The sequence below is a fragment of the Aphelocoma coerulescens genome, chromosome 2 (assembly GCF_041296385.1).
Source record: "Aphelocoma coerulescens isolate FSJ_1873_10779 chromosome 2, UR_Acoe_1.0, whole genome shotgun sequence".
Taxonomy (NCBI): domain Eukaryota; kingdom Metazoa; phylum Chordata; class Aves; order Passeriformes; family Corvidae; genus Aphelocoma; species Aphelocoma coerulescens.
In genome coordinates, this window is record NC_091015.1 from 30,825,263 (window position 1) to 30,845,725 (window position 20,463).

General features: G+C 35.9%; 1 protein-coding gene across 1 annotated transcript in view; it reads right to left on the bottom strand.

Annotated features, from left to right (window-relative positions):
• Window positions 1-20,463, bottom strand: part of LOC138106398 (homeobox protein MOX-2) — a 54,009-nt gene that overhangs the window by 12,737 nt on the left and 20,809 nt on the right. Inside the window, exon 2 of the mRNA XM_069006948.1 lies at window positions 1,573-1,745. Within this exon, the coding sequence (XP_068863049.1) occupies window positions 1,573-1,745 (173 nt within the window). The remainder of the gene's footprint in view (window positions 1-1,572; window positions 1,746-20,463) is intronic.

Below are 20,463 nucleotides of genomic sequence, written 5' to 3' on the forward strand. Positions count from 1 at the left end.
TTAACTGTTTCCTTCAGGATGGTGAACTGTCTCTTCATTTAGTTGTACTACTCAACCTGATCTTTGAAGAAAAGAATATAGAATTTATTGGGGAGAGCAGTTAAATTCTAGGCCAAATTCACTGTTATAAATATGGCGATATAATCAGCTGACTGATTCCTGTCAAATTGCCCAGCAAATATTTTTTAAAATTTATTTATCATTGTTCAGTTTCATGTCGACTCTACCTTTGTCACCAAGACAAGAATTCATTCCTTCTCCCCTTAACTGTCAAAATCAGGTGTGAATCTAAATAGAATAGGCCGTGGAAATGAAAAAAGGCAAAATTTTATCCATTGTTTGATACAGAATGATGTGATTCACAAACATAACAACCTGAAAGTTAAGTGACTGAAAATTACCCCAGTGGAACCTGGCAATGTGGTCAAATCAAACAAGAAATTGCTGTGTTTTTCTTGACAAGTTCAAAGGTACAGCCATTCTCTAGAAGCTTTCAAAGAAAAAAGCTGTTGCATTTGCTTTTGTGAATAAACATGCTTTCTTTTTTTTTTTTTTAGAAAAGGCTGGATTTTTGCTGGTATGTCTACTTATGGCAGGTGTTAAAGAAACTCAAGAAAATTGCATATCTGCTTCTATGTAAATTTCACAAATCATTATGCTATGTTGGTACCTACTTTTGACTATATCCTCATCTTACTGATTGTATCTAAAGCAATCCCTCAATCTCATATTGATTCCTGAAAAAAAGAATGATTGTCTATCAGTAGGCAAAAAGCTTTCCATTTTAGTAATAAAACTGTAGGAAACATTTCATCAGATTTTGTGTACTTGAGGCCAGTATTCTAAACTTCTTTACTGAAACACATTTTCAAAATGTGTATGCTGATGTAATTATTATTTGAAATGTCACTTCACTACCTATTTAGTGTATAGAGATGAGATCCTGAAACACTTCAATACATGTGTAACATGGATATTTCCATTAGAAATCAATGTGACGACATGCATGATGAAACTTAAGCACATGAACTGTTTCCTGGACCAGGGTTTGGTGAACAGGAAACCAACAACAGTGATAAGAAATTCCATCATCTCCTCTGCTTTCACAGAGCAGGGTAAGATAAAGGGGTTTAAAATGCCTGTATCCCAGTTCTGCTGGCGTTCCCATTTTGCTGCCATCTGGAAACAGGATGTTCAGAAACTCTGGATTAACGGCCATTGGATATACTTAATAGACTGAAAGATGCTCGTATTTGTTGCACGCAGACAAACCAACTATTTGTACATACAGTGTCTTTAATGACATCAGTTTGGACAGATTAGAAAAGACATGCACTCATCTAACAGATCTATGACTTGTGCTTTTATCTTCCTTTTCTGCCTAATGGATGAAATTAATCTTTAAGTTTTACATATAAAAGTATAAATTACTTGCACAGCAGAGAGATAAAACATTCAATCTGACATATCAACATAATTATTAGCATTATGAACAGGAGCTCTATGTCAGGAGCTACTAACCACTGGTACATATTGGTCAGGCATTTAAAGTCCATTATTTTTCATCAATACCTGTCTTTCAGTGAGGTCAAGGTTTACTGCTATCTCATATCGTCTCAGCCTGGTCAAATAGTTATGATGAGCAAATTCTGCTTCTAGCTCTCTGATTTGCTCCTTGGTGAAAGCTGTCCTTTCCTTCCTGGGTTTACTGTTGACCTCTGTCTTGTAGTTTCCTTCTTGGGAATCTGAAAAAAAAAAAGCAAAAATGGATGTAATGACAAGTGTACAGCTAAATAGGAAACAAGCCCAATGACAACAACAAGCTAAAGCTACATTCTTCAAACTTTCTTTCTGTCTCTGAAACACACCCCTGCTTTCATTCCTATTGATCCTTCACTGTAAATAAGGAAAGCAAAAGTAATTCTGGCAGACTTGAGCTGCTGCTTCCATTCACACACATCAAACTTTAGCTTAAAACCTTGCAGTGTTTTATTTTCCAACAATTCTCTGAAGAATTTCTGCAAAGCTTCAATTCCTTCCCACAGCTGGCAACTCTCAGTGCATCCAACCAGTACAGGATATGTATCATTTGATTAGTGTGTAATGAGTAATACTTCAAGAATCTCTCTCTCCTATCATTTCACTAATATCTTAAGCCAAAGCTGTTTTGCAGCATACACTTTAAGGTTTAGTCCAATTGCACTTTCAGGGAAAGATAACAGACAAAGCATAGGAGAGTGAACACACGTCAAAAAGAAATTGGTGAGCATGTCCCATGGGATCTTCTCCTACTCATGCTGTGGTACAGGTAGGAACTTTTTGCCACAGCTAGTATCAGTATAGGAAATTTACTACCACTAAAGCTCATTACCTAAGGAATACTTTGGCTACAATCAGAGGAGCTTTTCTGAAAGTTTCATTATCACCCTCATGCTTCCTTTTACTCTCAGAAACAGGTACATTTGGTCCTAACCCAAACTACTGAACTCAATAACTCAGTGGCAGTCATTCTGTTGCTGTCAGAGAAGTCAGTTTAAATAAATGAAAGATCAAACTGTAAGAATAAAAAAAGAGAGAGTGGAAAGGAAAAAGAAGGAAGAAAAAAATAAAAAGACCAGACGTTTGTAATTTTGGGTATGATACAACACCTATAAATCCAAAATTAGCAGGAGATCAGTACGAGTATCATTAGTCAAATTCTGGCCTCACGAACCATCTTAAAAATGTCACAGATTAATTCACACTTCAGCTGCTGATTTAAATAGAAACCTGCATCAACATCCAAATGAACTGGCTCACAAAAAAATCACTCCCTGGGACTCTGTGTCAGATGAATCATTGGCATGCCTGAGCCTGTCCAACTGGCCAGTGACTCTGGTTTCAAATCTACATTTTATAAAGGTATAAGAATGTTTTCACTTTTTGTCAGTCACTCTGTTACTTGGAAGGAAACTTTGGTGGGTTTTTGTTTTGTTTGTTTTTTTATGATAACTGTTGATGCTTGACTGAATTCTACAGTCATTAATTTAAAATGTTTTAGAGCTAATGGCTGCATATCACCAAACCTCTACTTTTGCTGACGTGACACACAGAACTTTTATTCAAATGTGTAGTGTACTGCTGGCTGTATGAATGAGGGTATCCACCAAAGTTGTTGAGTGGATCTGTTCAGCCACAAGTGGAGTAGGGATTTCCTAGGGTAGGACCACATTAGATGGCAGGCCAATTGACAATAATTTGGAGCCAAGGTCCATCATCCAAACTCAACATAGAAAACTTGACATATCAAAACCACCTTACACCTAGAAGTTCACATTTCTTCCTTTATACTAGTAGGCAAACTAGAGTCACTTTAACTTCTCTCCATGTTTTTCTGTTTCAGGAACATGCACATTGCTTTTTCCCTTAAAATTTCCTTGTCTGCCATGCTATTATAATGTCCAAATACTAGTAGATCACCTGAATTTAAATACTTAAATCCTTATATCCCCATTCCATTGAACCACTGAAGAGAGATACCTAAAGAGAAATACCAAATTATTTTTGGCTTTTGGGCTTACCATTCTTATCCTGCCAAATGTGCTTCATACAGATTTGAAAGCAGGTGGATGTGCAAAGTCCTTATATGCAGTATGAAACAGAAATTAATTTCATGCAAGTAATTTCTAAAGTCCTTTTATTACTGTCCTGGGCATGCCATGCCTGTGTGAGGCCATGAGCCAAGAAGTCTTTCCATGTCAGTACTTGCTGTAAGAAAGATCCATGGCTGACTGGTTTTGAGACTAAATGTTGTGACCTTAAATAAAATTAATGTACCTACATATGACACTGATACCGTATTGAAAATTAAACACTAGAAGTGAAGACATAAGCCTGGATACACAACAGAAAGAGTGGTCAAGGCTATAAAGCCTTGGTAGCTACTTCTACTGTGAATATTTGAAGGGAAAACTTCAGTAGTACCCATCCAAACATTTCCCAGGAAGATACTGATCTCTTTAAATGACTGAGACTTGTACCATGAGCAATTTTTGCAAGCAGATGGTTCCAGCATTGTACAGCAGCAAATGGTTTTTCATAACATTCAGAGCCAATGGTTCTTGGGATACTGAAAAGGGAAGGGAAGGAATACTGAATAAGGAAAGGAAAATATAACGGCATGAGTAGCATATGTCTGTCATCTTTGCCAACAGAGAGGATTCAGAACTGCTATCAATGTTAGCCCACACAGATCCAGTGCAAATGTAAGCATTTCTGGACTATTTGTTATTTAGACATTTCTGCCATTGCTGGATACTATCTTTAATTCTGTGCTGGATTCTAAGTGCCTGACAGCCATAGTTTTGTCACCAGTAAGATTCCATCAGGAGACTGACACAGTGGAAAAGTTGCAGGGTTTTATTTGTTTTTGAGAATATCATTGATTGGATTTATAATGTATTGATTGGATTTATAATAGTTGAGATACACTAAAGACCACATGGTATATTCAAACACTGCTGAAAGCAGAAGTTGGAGAGGTACACAGACACCTGGGACAGGTACAAAAAGCTGACTCCCTCTCAATATTGAGGTTAATGCAACAGAGAAACTGGAATCCCAGGGAATTTCTTTCAACAAAGATACGGCCAGCAAGACAATGGTAGTTTGCTTAATGCATTTGAGATACTGAAAATATGTCTAAAAAGAGACTTAAATGGATACCAGTTAGGTGATCAAGAGTTATGAACCCTTGCTGTCATCTGACCTGCTCACTGCAGTGTTTTTGTGTTCATGTACAGCTTGCCTTTTATGTCCTATTGATGTCGTACTGCTTGGAATTGTAGTTTTAAAACTTCAGGTTGTTTTAATTTCCAAGGAGAAAGAATCTAGGCTTGCTAATCAGTTGTTGGTTTTTTTTAATAGTCTCTATAAAGCCAAGATTGGGAACTCCCATCTTTTTCTGACCTTCAGGACTCTGTTCATATCACCTGACTAGCTTCTCTTTGGTGGAAAATGGGTGGGAGACTTGGAAGAGATTCCTGGCAGAACTCACGTCAGCCTACATCTGTTTTGCAGCTGTTGCAACTAAGACAAGGAAAAGGTCCCAAGAACCTTAGTTTTCTTCTACTGGCTACATCTTATGCCAAGTGGTAGGTGTAGAGGCAGAGAACAAAGCCTAGAGGGAACTAAGTTAGACTACTTGCCTCTCAAAAGGCACACATAAAATACATACAGATGGTACAAACCACTTGATGAAAAATACAGTAATCTATATTGTCTGTCTTCCACCTTCTGCCAGACAAATTCTGGCACAGTTTCAGAAGATGTAGCCTACATGCAGGTATTTGTACCTTATCAGTCTCTCTTTTGGAAACCTTTGTTCTTTGGATGTCAAGTAATGTAGGCAGTTAAACACTGCTTTGAGGGATGCAGGTCATGCCTCTTTCTTAGAACCATTTTTATCACTTTTCAAAAACTCCAGGCAGCATCTTTAATGTCTCCTGTTAGACATAAGTGCTTGTTGGTAACTGATGTAAGAAGGTACCATTTGAAAAGACATTCAAAGTTATAAATGGCTGTTCCACAAATCTTTGAAGACTTAGATTTTTGCCAAGTTTAATAACAGCTCAAGATTTATTAAAAAAAAAAAAAAAATCATTCCTAATCACACAATTCCCCACCCTCAAAAGTTACTTCTGCTTTTCTTTAAGGAAAGGTTTTTTTCTTAATCCTAACATTTGTATTCTCCTACCAGAGTTCCTCTTTCCTTCTCTCTACATCAAGAGATCAAACATGCCAAGCAAACACAGGATCAAACTCCTATGTGTAGAATATGAAAAGTGATAATTTTAGTGGTTTTACTTATCATGCATGCCTAGGAAAAAAAAAAGACTGCTCTCAGAACATGGAAAGAGACTGATGGGGATAACCATGGTACAAAAATATGCTAGTAACCAGGTAGGGTCAGAATCAAAGGCAAAATGTGCAAGAAGCACCTATTATTTTTTCTTAGATTAGTTCAACAGTTGACATACCTTCATTTCACAGACAGAAATGAACCTTCAGTTAATACCAGTAATATAAAACCCCAGACAAAAATGTTCAAAAATAAATCAGACTGCTAGTGTTCTACTAGCAATTACAGAAGGTTTTCAGATCCTGACATCCATACTGAGGGTGAGTAGTGACAATAACCACTAGGGGTTTGTGACAAAAGGCCATCAGAATTTCACCCCATTGTTCAATCTTCAGGTTTTCAGCTTTCACTAACAGTTTCCAACACTTAACCTTGAAAAGCCCCTACCATTAGCAAACCATTTCTAAATTTATTTCACTATTACTTTATAGTGAAGTTGGATAAATTAAATGTTCTTAATTGCATACCTTCCTATAAATGATGACCGAGTGTTTGCAGAAAACAACTTCTACACAGGTATGTACTTTAAAATGAAGCAATCTATACAAAGTAATAAAAGCAAAAATCTTGCTACTTCTAAGTAGTTTAATGTTGTGTGAAAGGAAATTTCTTTCAAATATAAATCTTTCACATTTGTTTAAATCACTAACATGTAAACAAAAGCTTCTAGAAATCAATAGAACACAATATGGGATTCAATTCAAAATGCTTGCTTTCTTTTCTTTTTTCTTTTGAGATACGAGCAATATGAACTAAGGGAAAAGTAGGAAGGGGATGGTGCAAAGGTCTCCATATGGTTCCTATTTTTTTGCCAGAAACTACATGCGAGAGCAAGATTTACCCAGAAAGAGTTACTTTCAGACATTTTTGACATTTAATACGGTACGTTATGAAGCTTTTATATGACTTTTTTTATAATTTTTCAATTCAAAGTTGCTCAGAATTAATATGAAGAGTTACCCTGTATCCAAAACACTGCTCTTTGCTTTGCAGGATCATAATTTAAATCCTTTTGCATATGATCTTTGTACAAAAGAAAAAAAATTAAGTCTACATTTCTATGTTTACTTTGATGCACCTACTCTTATTTGCACCAAATGTTGCAGACTTTATTAATCTATTTTTGTTTCATAATTTTCCTTCTTTTCACAGTCATTTAAATAATGTTCTTAAAAAACTTTGCCTAGTGAAAAAGTATACTTCCAAATCACTGAACACATTCAGTCTGAGTACCTCTTTTGAGAATGTCATTAAAAGTATTTCTGGAACTGCAATTCACTAAATATTGGAACAAACAGCATCATCATTTCTATAATTCACAACTCTGCATGTGCAAATGGGCAAAACTGCACAGTAGCACAAGTATGATATCAAAATTACATGAATCCTTCTTTTCAGTCTAATGAAAGCAAACTTTTGTTTGCTTATTGAGTTAATGCTTTCTAACAGTCTGTGACAATTAACAATTTAAAACAGCCTCATATCTGCACCCAAAAAAAACACTGAACTGGCATAGCAAAACCTGTGGGTATTCTCAAACGCACTGTATACTGTCCTAAACCATTACCTACTAGCTGTTGCTGCCAACATTTTGTTATTACTGCCTTCTGAAAGTAAAAGTCTAGGAATTATACTGCAGTATCGGAAACATTGATTCATAACATTGTAGCAGCTAATGCTGCAGGTTCTTGAAGATACCTCTGCTGTTCTTCTATCTTCTAACCATATCCCAGGTACAGGTCATTGCTTCTTCAAACCATGCAGATATGGAAGACAACATATGTATTCTCTCATGTGAGTAATTACCCTAGTGAGTAGATCTTCATGTGGAAGACACTATTCTCTGTTCAAAGTGTGTGTATAATCACAGTCTATTATAGGAAAGGAGACATGGGATTTCTCTGAAAATATCTTTACAGGCTTCATTTTAATACCACTTTTTATCCAGTGGGATTGGCAATTCCCATTTGGACTTCTACAGATACATCTCTTACATGCAGCATTGAATAACAGATGTGCTGTTTTTTGCCTTTTAATCAAATGAATTTTATAACATGCTTTCATGTAGACGAGCTTCATTAAAAGATGTTGAGACCTGCCAGGACTGTCTCCCCAGTGATTAGGAGTGAATCTTCCAGAGTAAGTGCTAACCTATAAAATTAAACCAAAAGGTTTTCCATGCAAAGAACCAAAGTTCTTAGTTTTCTTCTACTGGCTACATCTTTTAGATTTTTTTTTTAGAACAAAGACCAACAAGTGAAGAAAACACTAGTTGAGGTAAAAGTTTATATCATTTCTCTTTTTTTGAGTCTCAGCTCATAGACATTTCCCACAGAGACTCTTTCTCAGAGGAAGAGAATAAAAGTGAAGAGCAACCGAACCCACCGCAAACACAGTGCATGCCTCAGTCATCATCATTATTCTCATGAAAGCTCTTCCTTGGAGAGCAGCTGTATCAGAACTCCAAGGAGGCATTAAAATATTCCTTTTGGCCCTACATTATTGTATAAAAATACTTGGGAAAAGAGATCTTCTCTGTCGAGATGGTATTTGAAATATCTAAAGCACTAAAATCTGTAGGGTAGTGGTTGCTTGAAAAGAAAAGAGTGTAAGACACACAGAACTTACTTAGACAATCACCTCTCTCTTATCTTCCTAAAATGATAGGTTGTAGTGTTTCTCTTTAGCTTTGCAAATCAGAGACTCTTGTCCTGCCAAAAATATTAGGCAGTGTTCTGGGACACAAGTTTAACAAAAAGCCATATATAATTCATATCTAAAAAAAGAAAAAAAGAAACCTAAAATACTTAAGTGATAAAGAATGCACTATGTATGATTTAATCCTTTGGCCAGTAAGGATTTTGAGGAAATGCTTTCTCACAAGTATATATAGATTTGCCTCTTTAGGCAAAATTTAGTTGTGGTTCCTCCACTTTATATGACATATGCTATACATCTAGCTTAAGATATTGCCAGCAAAAATTGAGATGTGGCTAAGGAACCTAAAAAATATGTTGCAGTGATTTGCTGCTAAGAAAGTCACCAGTAGTATACCAAAATATACCAGTATGTTTCCTGCATGTGCTACCTAGAATTTGAACATCTTGAAATAGATAGATTATTTTTTCCTCTGTAAAGCCAGACTGCCACTGTTAGTGTATTAGAATCCAAATCACAGCAGGATGAGAACACACGAGAAGCAGTACATTTTACTAACCTTTTTTATATATTAACTTCTTTACATAAATGGCCATTAGTTTTATGTGCTTTCACATTTACATTCAAAGACCCTTGTATTTAAGCAGCAGTACACCCCAATGCAAAACTAGCCATGTTTGCTTCCCAAATGGCAGTCAGTTCTTGGTAATAATTCCTTTGCTTGGAAAATGCAGACCTTGTGGATAATATTCTTTGAATCAGTGAGTAGAACATTTTTAATATGGTTACTTAGTTACTCCATGAAAAGATGTCAATATTTTAATTTTCTGCTATCGCTATAATAATTCTTCATTGTGAAATTCCAAATATACTTCTAATAATGATTGCATTTTATCTAGAAGAAACTAGGCTTTAACTTTTTTTTACACATTATTCACATTACCCATAGTTTTCAGAAATTAAGGTGTAATTTGATTACAGACTTCACCAAGTGTATAGCCTAGAGCTCTTTCTTCCATAGTTGGTGTGCTACAGATAGGCAGTGCTATTGCCTCCACTCCTCATACACAAGACCTTACATTAGAATTAAGTAAAAGCCAGAATCTATAGTAATTCTTGTAGATCTTGCAACAGACCACCTCATTGTGCAAAAATGTACACCTTCACTAGAGCAAATGGCCTAGAAAGGGGCCATATGGGCCAGTTTCTTAGGGTAGGCCAAATTCTTCCCCAAATTACCGTGAGCAGACTGGAGAAGCTCAAGAATTTGAGTAGAATCTCTTTGCAGCCACAAGGAAATGAGAGCTGATTTTGCTCTCATTACAAGTACCAGTTTACTTTGTGTAGGATTAGGAGAAATCTTGAGTTGAATAAAGAAGAGTATTCTTAGGCTCCTTCATATATATTTTTTCAAAATATACAGGCAGAACTTACAGTCAAAATCTTGCTGACTTCTAAGTTTGCTTTTTAAAAAAAGTTTATTGCAATTGCATAACCTCCTGTCTGAACAAAAAAATAAATACTTTGCACGTAAGCCAAAGAATCAAGGATTTTAGTTTTCCATACTTAGCAATAAAAGTTGAAACACTTTACAGCAGTTTAATACCGTTTCTTGAGGGCTCCATATTGCCTAACTCACTCATCTTTTCAAAGCTTTAGGATACAGTTACACAAAGGAAAATATAAATGGGTACCAACAATTCCACTTTAACTCTTTCTAAGAATTATTTTGCTGCTACAGGAAACAGGAAGCCATTTCACAGTGGTATTTTTAATGTAATTCTTCCACGTGTGTTACACTAGCTAATTTTTTTTCCCATTCATCACGAAACAGATTTATTTTGAACCCCTTAGTGATGTAGTGAAAATTTTATATATGTTGAACATATGACAGAAAAAAAGCAGTGTCTGGAGCAAATCTAACATCCAATATTTCTGTTTAATCCTATGTTAGTGTGCCCTTTCTCCATTTTTTTTTTAAATCAGTCTGCTTGAAATGTTTTTACTCTTTCTAAAACCTGTCCTTTTTAAACACCCATAACTGGCCTCTAAAGTGTATGTAGCACCTTGCAGAGCTGCAGGATCACAAATCACCTTCCATTTCACTGTCTGATGAGTGTCACAGCCCCCACAAGCACTTCCATGTGGTCATTTTCTGCCTTAGTGGCTCAGCTAGTGTGGCATTACAGCTTTCAGCATGAGGCACAAATGTAATCTCTGTCTGGGTATTTAAGAAATACAGATTTCTGTGCAAATGTATTTGCCCACGTATGCTTTAGTGACATGTTTTGTAAATCTTATTATCCCTCAGAAAGCATTAAAATGAAGCCAATAGGCCCAGCTGTGCTCATAACCTACCTGAGCAGATATCCAGACTTTCTTCAGAACAGAAAAACACACACATGCGTGCACTCTTGTACCCAAGTGGGTTGCTGTTCTGGGTGTCTTCTACTGTTTCATTCACAGTTTGCTTTACAACATTGTACTGAAGTATAACACTATCTATAAAACTGTAAAAACAGTGAAAAGTACTTTCCCACATACAATTAAATGGAATTACCTGTCTTTCAGGGGAAACCAAAATAAAAAAGGTTGTAAAATAAAATTTTTCAGATGTTTTAGCTATTTGTACCACTGGCTTTCAGACCAACCGTGAAAGTTTCGTTTTTCACTTAAAACTATTACTGTCTGTTAATACGAGATAGACACCCTCCTAATGATTGCTTTAGAAGTCCTGAATATCAGCTGGTTTTGACTTACGAATTCCCCTATTTATCACCATGCCACATTTTCCTTTTTGTTTTCTCAAATGATTATCACAAATGGCAGAATCCGTTAAAAACACCCAAAGGATTTGTCATGTTTGCTGCTAACACCACTCCCTTTTCAACCTATAGTACAATTGCTAAAGGATGGAGAAATGCTCAGATAATTAAACTAAAAACTTTAAATATTTCTCTAAATAGTATATTGGGTGAAGGAAATAAACCTGTAAAAGAAATAAAGTCTGGTTAATAATGCAGGTTTAAGTTTTCTGCTAGATCTAATCTACTATTTATTTTATGGTCTGGGAGGGCTTTTTGATGACTAATTTTTTTTGATTGCTAACAATCAACTTACACAGTTAAAGCCTGTGATTGATAATGAAAACCTTTGTCAGGGTACAATTAAAAAAAACCTTTGGCTTTCCTGTGAGCAAAAAGATACAGCATCATTTTTTGAGGCCTTCCTATTATTTTAAGATTAGAGTGCAAGAAAGTACTATATATACAAAAGGAGAAGTTACTTCAAGTATGGGTTCAAGTACAGCTTTGAGATGGAAAACTTTCATGCCATACCTGTACTGTTCCCTTTTATATGAAATAGCGAGATTATAACTTCTTTTAACTTTAAAAATGGACTGCTACTTCCAAAGGAGTTGATATTCCTAACAAAGTCCTAATTTTTTCTTTAGAAAGTATAGTAACAAGGGACTGATTTTGCAAACAGGTCAGTGTGTACAAAAAGTTCTGGTCTCAAGTGAGCCCACTGAGAACAAATATGTTAAAAAAAAAAAAAAAAAAAAAGCAAAATACAAGAAACCCCCACAACCCAAAAGTGTCCAATAATTAAACCCCATGCCCACAGTATTTTAGTCAAATTAAAAGGTAATTTTTTTTCCCCAGCTTCATTTCTTACTTCTTTTCAGTAATGGAAAAGTCTTTCTGTGATTACTAAACTCATCTGAAAATAAAAACTTTTGTTTCCTCCAATCAGAGAGACCATTTGGCAAACAAATGTTAAATAATAGGGCCTGACTGTTCCATCACTCACCTCCCACAGCTTGCTGCCTACGAGCTGGAGAATAAAGGCCTTCCTGGTAAAGTACTGTTCTGGGAAATATTCTGACAGTGCATGTCAAAGCCTAACAAATCCTATATAAGTTTTGCAAACCTAGACAATATTTGTTTACTCTTTTTAAAAAGCTCATTTTAAATACCTACCTCTACTGGGATAAGAAAATTTTACAAAATTCATAAATATTGAAGATAAAAGTTGGATAGGTGTAACTTTTTTCTTCATCCTAAAAGTTGTAACACCCAAAACAAATTAGGAGGTTATTTAATTGTACTATTAAAACATTTCAAATCTGTACCTGCATTCTTTAATGTGATCAGTTGTCACCTCCAGTAACAATTGGCAGCTGGGGGTAACACATTTCCTGCCTTTTGACTCTGATGAATGTTAACTACATCTTTCTAGGAAATCAAAATTGGTATTTTATTACTTGGCTCTTCTTCCCATCCATATAATCTAGGGTTGGATCTCTGTACTAAGAGTAGGTACAGTACCTGAGATTATCAGATCCCAGAAACAGGGGAAAAAACGTCAATAAAATTATTAGTATACCTATGAAAGGATGTAGGAATACAATCTAAAAAGCAGAGGCTCGAAACAACAATGAAATCCCAGCATGTATACAGGTAACCAGCAATTCCAGGGCTGGACTTCATGCAATAGCAGTGAATGCTGCATTTGCCCATGCTAATGAGGTGAGGAGGGGAGGTAGATAAATCTCCCTCTAAGCCTCAAAAAATACCTCCTGAACTCTGGTCTGGCAGCTCTGAAAAAGAGTATGCAGCAGCTTTCGAATTCAAGAGGAATATAAAGAAGTGGAATAAAGGTCTGAAGCTTTCAAAAAAAAAAATGAGTTATAGCAATCAGACACAAGCTCTGGGGTGTTACTCCTTCCAATATAAAAACTTTATTTAATTTACTTTTAAACTACTCAGTCACTGAAATTCCACCCAACTGAATGAAATTATTAGATATTATACTATTTTTATCAAGGGTATCTTATTTTAAAATTGCACATCATTGAAAAACCGTTTCCAGTCTTTCTTTACACATCGATGACCACCCTGAATGTGGGCCTCTTGCTTTTGCTGCTCAGGATCTGGAGGCAAAGGGGACACCTACAAACAAGGGACTGTTTGCTTCACATAACCACCCCTGCAATGTACTGGCTGATAGTTGCTATTGATGCAAAACAAAACCTGATCTTAACTGTCTGTTGCAGGACAACGTGTCAAGAGGCAGCTGTAAAGTGCTGAACAACTTCATTCACTTTCTTACCCACTGTTCTGCTTAGAGCTCCTTAGCAGCACAGCACTTTTAGGATTCATCTGCTTGCTGCTGTCTGGCCATTTAAAGTGTTCAACTAGCATGACTTACATCTCCTTTCCTGTCTGCATTCCCTAGTGACTCCAGTCAATAGAACAAATGTCACTGAGGCTTGGATTTATCGTAGAGGCTGGACTGAGCATGCACTGGTACAGCACAGCCCTACAAAAATGGTTCTTGTTGGATAACTGCACTGGGTTGTTTCACATTGTTGTGATGTTTTCCAGGGGATTTATAGGCCTCTAGGGCACTGGAAACATGGAGCAATATCTACTTTCACAGATATAAACATCAGTTTGAGTAAATAGTTAATTTTTACTGGTGTTGGAGCATTTGGCAGATGTTCCTAGTCATAAACAAGATTTCTCCATCTTTCAAAACAGAAACAAAAACTGGATATTGACTTTCTCTATCATCCAAAAATCCAGCCTTTTTCTTAAGTGAAGTTGGATCCAATTCAGTTCACAAATCTGAGTCAAAAATCAAAAGTAGAGGAAGTTAAAATGTTTGTCTGTTATGGTTATAACTGTTCTGAACTCATATGAAAAATCAAAGTCCATAACATGCTGATACATCTGATGTTTTTATGCAAGATTGTCTTGTTTCCATTCAACAGCAAAAAGACAGCTACTGTTTAACTGATGAAAACTGATGGAAAATCCTCATTACTATATAAACAGTGGTATAAGCATAAAATGTGTTTAGTTTATGCATCTGTGCATTTAGCTGAACATTAAGCTTTTTCTAAACACAATTTGGTGCCTTCCTACTCTCATATATTTTCACTTTCATTTTGAAAGCAGGAAATCTGTATCTTCTCATGCCTTGAAATGTAAACAAACAAAAAAATCAATTATTTATGTATTATTTTGTATCAAATAACTCACCAGAAAAGCCATATACATTGCAATTTTACTTTAAACTCTGACTTTTCTCTCTTTTGTTGTTGTTGTTGTTGTTTTTGTTTGATTGGGTTTTTTTTCTTTTTTGTTTCTTTGTTTGAGGTTTTTTGTTTGGTTGTTTTTTTGTTTGTTTGTTTCCTTTATTTCCAAGGGAGAGTTGGGTCTACTGTCACCCTAAAAGACCTCATTGGTTACATCATCTAGTTACTCTGCTTTGGGTTTTGGACCACTTATTTATTTGGTGTTATTCAAAAATGCACAAATGAACCCATTTTTCAATGATGGCTACCATTCCTGGTTCACCTCTTCAAAGCTGCTTTAATCCTTATTTAAAATCTCAGTATCAACTCCTTTCTTTCTTCACTCATTTTGATTGTGTCAGCCCAGTAAGCCCTTGATGTAACAAAAGTTGTCTTGAGTAACTGCTACACAAGCTAATCTTCTGTTTGGTGGACAAAATGAGAAGATGTCTGTCTGTAAGACAAGGCTGAGAACATCAAAAAATCACCAGTCATTCCTTCTTGGATTGCATCAATAATGACCAGATAAGAAGTTCAAATTGAATACCCTTCAATGAGCATTAATTCACCCATATCTTAACATGCAGGCAAATAGGATTATTTGTGGGGATGGTGTCCTGTTTGTAAACAGAACCTGCCCCTCACAAACACACTTTCTTTTGAGTATCTTAATATTTCAAAAGTGCCTTTTAATTAGTTAAGAACTAGTTCTGATTTGGTTTTATTTAATTTGCTTTAATTTGCACTGACAGGTAATAGGAGCTCATTTCAGACAGTTTGTTACTACTTGAAAATAATGATCATTAATTCTCAGAGAAGGGACACTATCAGGACACTCATGCCTGACCCTACTAAGACTTAAAGGGAACTAACTAAATAAATATGTTTTTATACTACGACTTGGAAAAGACAGCAATTCAATCAAAGTTTGAAGCTAGAAATGTTAGTTCCCTAGGTAGGAGGACATTTTTTTGGCTCAAAAACTGTAGAAAGAGCCCAGAAGCTCTTTTCTTGAATAAAGACGTGTATGCCCAAAAAGAATGAGACAAAGAAAGTTCCAAATATATTATTCTTTTTCATCAGCGCAGCAGTGGTGCTTAAAGGGCTTCCTCATTATGCTAGATACTGTGTGCTGTCAAAGGAAAGTCCCTGCTCCCAAGAGCTGGCAATACATCTATCATATGTTGCACCCTACTTCTTCATGGTGGTAACAAACAAGTGAAAATGTTCATCATTGCATCCTAGCTGTCATCCTCCTGGGCATTATACCAGAACAGTTTCTAAGGAAAGACAGGGATAATCAGAATTGTGACCTCCTTCAACTTAGTCTCACAATTCATCAACAACAGTTCTCATCTTGGAAAAGACTTTGATCCTTGTTCAAGTAAGGTGTGGCAAGAAATGACCAATTTTGTGTAATTACAGACTGTTTTACATATAAATAGTATTGGACAAAATTCACATTTTAAGTAAGAGTTCAGGGGGAAAGAAGGGCAAAGAGGATTCAGATTGTGCATGATGTAGTCAAAGATGTACAGACAGGGCATAAGATGAGGTTCATGTCACATCCCACCAAGGTACAACTGCAGATGCAACAGCAGCAAAGTCTTTTTTCCAAGTCAAAATGGTTTTCTTAAGTGGTCTGATTCTGAAATTTCTTACAGTATGCTTATGACCAAAAATAGAGAGTATTTTTTCTCAAAGGTTGAGGAAAATTAAATAATCATAGGAAAAGGTCAAAATATGTAATATCCTAAGACTTAGGTTTAGCAAAAGGCTAAGGAAAGGAAACATGCCAGGGTCTAAACCACAAATGAAAGAGGACAAAAGCAACATGAATATGATATATAGTCCTTAGCAAACCTTTGTAGACATCTCTGAGAAGTTGTGCAAATCTTTTGTGAGAGATATGTCAATAGATACCCAGATCTGCTGAGCTACATAGTAATTTAACAGTTGAAAGCACCAGTTTTTGTAGGTATAAATCAGAATATCTTCTGCATGAAAAATTGGTAATATGCAATGTGGGTATGATCTATTCCTTTCATAAACTAAGAACTTAAACAGATGATGAGATCCTTACAGATTGAAATCTGACTAAAATTACCAGAAATATATTTAGGAAGCAGAAATACAATTATCCAAAAATGGTTCCAGGGTGACAGCAATTTCTGAAATTATACAGGTGTCATTGCAAATGCAAGATAACCACTTGTCAATAAGACAACTAAGAAAATCAGATATTTATTTTTAGGCAATTCATATGTCAAGTTGCCAAAGAGTAAAATCAGTTTTTAGACTTCCATCTTCCTAAGTATATTGAGAAGACGGATATTTTGAAACTCCCTTTGTATGCAGCAGATGTTTAAGGGAATAAAAATAATTTTTTAAACTAGGTAAAAGAACACACATAGTGTATGAAAGTCATTAGCTCCAACCCAGTTCTGAAAACCTGCTTACAAATCACAATCCCACAGAGCACTCATACAGGATATGAACAATATGTTGTTCCACAACTACCAGTGTGTGAAAAAAGAAAGTAGTAGAAAGTACTCAGAAAAGTACATTGCCTTTTGTACCCATTTTTCTAAGGAAAATTACTTTCAATGAAACAAGATGTTGTTCCATTTTAGTAATTTCTCTACATCTTCTGCTGCTATTGATCATCAAATGTACCTATCCCATTTTTACTGTTTATTACAGACTTTTCTCTCAGATACAGAATATTGTGAATTATTATGAGTACAATGTCCTGGACTATCTGTACCATTACTTTCTCAAAGTATTCAATATTTCTAACAAAGTAGTTAAGAAGCAGTAGGGTAATAATGTTGAAATGCCAAAAATTATGTTAAGCTCCTCGTTTACTCTAAATCGATATTAAGAAAAATGTAGGAAATGGCAATGTTCTATGCAGTACAAATCATCACTTGGACAAAGCATAGCTGACTTTAGACAGGACCAAAGCACTTGTCTGAAATGCATCCCTCTTTCTGAGTTTCTTCCGCCTCACTCCCCCTCCTCCTGATGTTAAGACGTGCAGGCAGATGCCCTTGTCACTGTCTAGCCCCTGTGTATTTGCTTGGATTGGTGCTCACCGTGCTTAACTCTCTCTCCAGATGATGAAGATTATGCCCTGTCCTACCCGAAACAAAGCAGGCACCAATGAGCAGAATTTGCTAACTGATGTAATGCATATGCAGGTATTAAGTCACACGTCCTCAAAAAAAAATTTGAGTTGCTACATAAACACTCAAGTAGTCTGCTTAGCGTGAAGATTCACATGACCACTTTCCTTTCCTGCTCTGCACACCAGCTCCCCTTTGAAGTAAGGAGTCTGCCTCAAGGTCTCTCTGCAGCTGTTTAAAAACCCCAACAGATATAGATAAGCAACCTGGCAGCTTTTTCTCTCCAAGACTTTTACAGGACAACTGTGCTCTACTGAAACAAATCTAAAACTCAGGAGTGTGAGAGGCTCATAACTGCAGAGCCAGGTCTTTTTTTCCACCAACACTGAATCTCCATTCCCATAAAAGTGAGACTTCGGAATTCATGGTTTACAGCAGCAGACCAAAAGCTCTCTTAACGCTGATTTAATAAGTTATGCACATATACACAACACAAACAAAAGTCTATGTGTTACATACAGGAAGAATTTAATTCTTTCCTGCCATATTTATAGAATATAGAATTCATGAACATGACTTTCAGTTCTCATAAAGCATCTTAATAACTGTTCATTATTTCAGTTCATCTAATTCTAAAAGCACTCAACCACCATAAATATAAAGAGTGAACCAGCCTTGAAAAACCAACTGTAGTTTTTCTGATGAACACCTGAAAATTTTTGATGTTTATATGGAGCGCACCCAATCATTCCAAACTTATTTTATGTGACTGCAGTAGTTCTTAGAAAAGAATCATAAAATCACAGAATAATCTGAGTTGGAAGGGACCCACAAGGATCATCAAGTCTGACTCTTAAATGAATGTGTCTTTCTCACTGGATTTATGCATGATAGTTTTTTTCAGGTCAATTTTCTCTGGAAGACAAAGTAAACAGGAAATTCACAAGCATTTGTAACAAACTGTTACAAAACTAGCTATCAAACTAAAAACAGAAGTTTCAAAGTTTTGGCTCAGTATTACTTAACCTGGCTTGAAGATCCCATTTTAGCACTACTTCATCCAACTATTTTTGATCTGGAAAAAAATCTGCTTCTTCACTGCATTCATTACTACTTCAGAGACATTGAATGAATCAATAGGAAAAGCAATCCCTTATTTGCTCAGTAAAATGTAGAAACAATCTTTACAGTTGTCATATAACTAACATTCCTTGAAGTGCCTGTAATGTAGAGCTTAGTGTTTAGTGGCCTCCAGATTTTCTTTCTCCCTGTAACAAGGTGCTTTAGCAGTAACAAAAATAAATCATATAAAGACATAATCAAAGAATCCTTATGGAATTTTTATGCACACCTCGTTTATCTATACCTGAGTTTATTTAATCTTATGGGGGTTTTCCCCTCTTTTATAGCTCAAAGTGACAAAACTAGGATTCCCATTCATGCAGAAGGCTACATGCTACCTGACTGTTATAAAGATACAGGTGTGCAGATGTTTCCTCATTTGAACAGCCATCAGCCTTTATTGTTAATGAAACCTCTGGGAAACAAACAAAAAACCAAAAACTAGATTTAAAATATAGTATTTTTGGCAAATTCAACTTCTATAATCTCTCCTGTTTTCTTTGATTATTGCAACTGTTTCATTATTATTGTTTGTGTTGATCACACATTTTGTCTGTCATACATCAAAAACTTAAGAGTTGTGTAGCCTCAAAAAATGTGCCTTTCCAGGACTTATAGCTACCAAAATCACTTTGGAAAAATCATCTCTAAGCACATTTTCAGCTTGCACATGGATTCATTTCAGGATACTCTGGCAATTGCAATTTGGAAACTAATCCCATTTTTTAACACAAGTAGTATGTTTTGTAGGAATTGAACTGTCATATAAATGGCAGAAATATACATGCCTTTCTTTTCCTTGCTTTTGTTCTGTTACTGACAAAAAGACCCACATAGGATTAAACATGAGCCAGGAAATATATATGGTCAGCTGGAGCCCCAAGGTTTTTCCAAAATCAGATTTGGCATCTGCCTCCATAGCAAGTATCATACTCCTTTTGGTGTAGGTTTACACCATTTTACTATGGGTCTGGTTTACATCTCCCCATCATTAATGCAATCCATTATTAATGCAGAGAAAAAGAAAGAAAAGAGGAAGGGAAGCCCCGTCCCACTATCACATGAGGTTTTGTGATGGGGTAAGATCCTGGGTCAGGACAGGATATGGTGGTATGCCCCTCACTGGTTCCACACAGAATTTTCTCTTCAATTCCTTTCAATACTTCAGTATACTACCAGTAAGGAAGATAGAGACACTTGAGCACTGTGGTGGGAGCATGCAAACACTTGGTCCATAGCAGGAAAGGGACAGATACCAGAATATTCCCTTAAGTCAATTTTTTCTAGTTTTTAAAAGTCCATGTTAACTTACAGAAATCCCTATATACTCAGAGCATCAGCAGGTAATCTGAATACAGGGGTTAGAATAAGCTTTGGAAAGGATACAACAGAAGCCTGTGGTTACACTTGCAGTAATTACAAGAATAGTTTCTACTGTGCTGTGAGTTCAAAATGTGAAGTATTAAGTTTGCTAGCAAAAAAAATAGAGTGGAATGTCAGCAAGAGCCTGAAAATAAGTTGTTTGAAAGGATATGGATAAGAACAAACTTAATATTTTATTTATGGGTCTA